We start from the raw sequence: 3,194 nt of genomic DNA, 5'->3' as shown, positions 1-3,194 counted from the left end.
ATGATTATCTTTCCTCTTTTTACTTTTTCTGTTTATTACTGTTTATTCAGTTGTTCTTGGTTGCCATGGTTACAAACCTGAAGTAGTTTCTGGGAAGGAACTAAGTCTTGGAGCTGTCTTAAGGAGAAAATGGTAAAAATTTGTGATGAAATGGGAAGAATTGTACACTGCTGTCAGATTGAATTAAAATGTATTTTCAATTCATACATTTCAAATATACAGTTTATTTAGTAGAACATGTTCTTTCCCACACATCTCTTTCATATGCAAAGTAATGTGAAAGGGGCAAAAAACAAAGGTTAACTCATATTGAAAAGGTTGCAAGTTTCTGAATGATCGAGGCAGTAGCAAATAATGTTTTGAAAACTTACTGTTTTGGAAAGCTCTTCCTCTTGCCCTTCTGTAGATAATGGTGAAGATGATGAAAAAAAAACTTTCGTTGCCTCTGAGTTCCTTGTGTGCCTCAGCTGTCATCATAGTTTTAGTCCTAACAAGTTTTAAAACTCTTGTACATTAGACCCAGTATTAGATATGCGCAGCTGCCCACTTGCACCATCAATCGTTTCTGTGGAAATCAGTTGACAGCAAATTGTATTTTCAGAACTGGCCCCCTTTCTTTTTGATTGCTCCAGACAGAAGGTAATTTCTTTTCACATTTTGAGTAAAGGGAACATCTGCCCCAGAATGAAAACTTGATTACAAGCAATCTTAGACCATTTTTACAGCTGTTTTTAAAAGGCACGGTAATGTATTTCTTGATGTGGAAGACTTTCTGGCTAAGAACATGAACCATGTCAACATAAGAGTACAAGAAATGGTAGGCTTAAGTCACAAAAAGGAAACCTTTAGTTTAGACTCGGAGCCAAACTTGTAAATGGCATAAGGGTGGTGACATATCAGAAGGGTTGAGGTTTTGTGAAGTGTACAGTACAGGCTAGAAGGGCTTGTCTAAGAAAAGAGGTGAATAGAGATGGTCCAGTCTTCAAGCTGGGAGCAAGGACTATATGAGGCAGGCACTCCCTATTTTTCTGTGATGTAGGGCTTGCTTCCCTCATTCATCTCCTCCAAGAAAGAATGTGAAGGCAGGCAGAAGAATTTAATACCTGTGTCATGTTGTATCTTTGATAGAAACACAGCGATGTAGAAATACAGTTCATCACATACAGTCTTTCACTAAATGCCATATTTGAAGGGATTCTTTTGACCTTCACGTGCAAAAGTATTTTTTAAACTGCAGGAGAAAACCTACTGATACCTCAGCAAAGATAATCAGATGTGTTTGTTGCTTAAGGAATTGCTGGTACCCAAGATACTCTGTTGGGGTTGTGTACTGGGAAGTCCATCCTCCATGAAAAATCTGTCCTGGGGAGCAGCCCTGACCAGTGTATAACATTTACAGGAGCGAGGATTCACTGTTATCCCAGGCTGGCCAAGCTGTTCAAAGTGAATGACCTTCTGTAAGATTTACTGAAGGAAAGAGCAGGGTCAGACTTTTGGCCAGATGCCTTTCAACTCTCAGATACCTTCTAAGTTAGAAGGAAGGTTTTGAATAGTTATTTGTATGTTTGGCCCTTAGCAACAACGTTCTGATCGCTTTGGCAAAAGGAAAACTGGTGCAGCAATGACAAAGGCTGATTGAAGTGGTGTTCCAGTGATCTGGGGAGTTTTCCTCTAGCAAGCCTTTCACATTTAGTGGATCCTGTCAAGGCTAATGCTTCTTTTGGTGTCACTCCATCATTTTGCTAATGCTGGTTCTTTTCTCCAACATTTTTCCTCTTTCATGTTTAAAGGGCAGAAAAATATGGAACAGGTTCACATTCACTGGAAAAACATTGTCTTTCTCCCTCCTCCACCCTCCCTGCTGTGGCCAAGGGGACCCTACCGCTATGTCAGGGATAATGCTACCGGCGTCCTGTGAGGCAAATGGGAGGTGAGGAAGAGGTGTTCTTCCGCTGCAGTTGGTCCCATCATGTGGCACAAGGCTTAAAGATGGGACATAGTTCAATAACCTTTTTCAAGTGTGTTTTCTCACGAAACTCTTTTGCGGCAAAGTAGTAAAAGATGGCATCCAGGCAGCAGTTCAGGTTGGCTAGTGTCATTGACACCTGAATGAAGAGGCTGATGGTTTGTTTCAGACTGCAGTCCACTATCACATGCTGTCTTACCAGGCACTGTAGGCAGATCGCAAGGTGGACGGGTGTGAAGCACACCAAAAACACCACGAGGTTGATGATAATGACTCGTAAAGAGCTACTGCCTTCTACTTTCTTTTTAGCTTGACTTTTGTGATTCAGAAGAATCCAGATGTTTTGGGCAGAACAGAAAACCATCACTGCGAGTGGGATCATAAATCCAAAGATTTCTAAAGAAACAATGAGGGGGATGCTCCACGCCTCTGCTGACATGTTGTAAAAGCACTGAAAATTATCTTTCTTGTGAAACACGTACATTGGGCTGCTGCAAAGTGAAGCTACTGCCCAGATGAAGCAGCAAATCAAGATGGCCCATTTGGGGGATTGGTTAGCTCGACCTTCAAATGGGTGCCGTATGCAGATATATCTGTCGACAGTAATGCAGACAATGATGAAGATACTGCCATATGTGTTGACGAAATAGAGAGACTGTATGAATGCGCACAGGAGTCCGGGCGCTTCTGTGATAGAATAGTACAGCTTGAGGGGGAGCGAGAGAAGCAGCAAGACATCTGCGAGCGCGAGATTGATCATGTAAACTGAGGTTTTTGTCTGTTTCTTCCAAAAGCAGCAGAACACGGAGAGGGCGAGGGCATTGAGAACTAGCCCGAAAATGAAGATGGGGATGGATATCCCGAACTGCAGGGTCTTTGCTAATCTGTCGATGTCTGTAAAATTGCATTCCCCACTGCTGTTGGTCATTTCTCCCCTAAAATGACAGAGAGAACAGGTTGGAAATGTGTAAGGCTCCCAGTCAATGCATTGATATCTCAGAGCAAGATGTTTTCAAACACAACAGTGGGCTTTTTTGGTTTTGAGCTGTACACTTCATCAGTCTTTGGCTATTATTGAAAGTGAGTCCTCATTTTGAGCACAGAGCTTTCTATTTCCAATTTGAGTGGCTTGAGCTGTTATAAAAGAGCCTGATTCCCACTGACTACCATACTGTTTAAGAGAAGCCCATTCAGATATTGAAGAGTCAGACCCATTCAAACATGTTTT

General features: G+C 41.8%; 1 protein-coding gene across 1 annotated transcript; it reads right to left on the bottom strand.

Moving 5' to 3' along the window:
• Positions 1–1,967: 1,967 nt before the first annotated feature.
• GPR55 (G protein-coupled receptor 55) lies at positions 1,968–2,894 on the bottom strand. The gene has a single exon (XM_010075255.1). It carries the CDS (start codon positions 2,892–2,894, stop codon positions 1,968–1,970), a length of 927 nt encoding a protein of 308 aa, XP_010073557.1.
• Positions 2,895–3,194: the final 300 nt, after the last annotated feature.

The sequence above is a fragment of the Pterocles gutturalis genome, unplaced genomic scaffold, assembly GCF_000699245.1.
Source record: "Pterocles gutturalis isolate BGI_N339 unplaced genomic scaffold, ASM69924v1 scaffold15292, whole genome shotgun sequence".
NCBI lineage: Eukaryota > Metazoa > Chordata > Aves > Pterocliformes > Pteroclidae > Pterocles > Pterocles gutturalis.
Note: the sequence above shows the minus strand (reverse complement) of the source record. Positions and strands in the feature narration are given on the sequence as shown.

Bases quoted from the DNA above. Each gene is read 5' to 3' on its own strand.
- GPR55 (XM_010075255.1), bottom strand. From the start codon at position 2,894: ATGACCAACAGCAGTGGGGAATGCAATTTTACAGACATCGACAGATTA.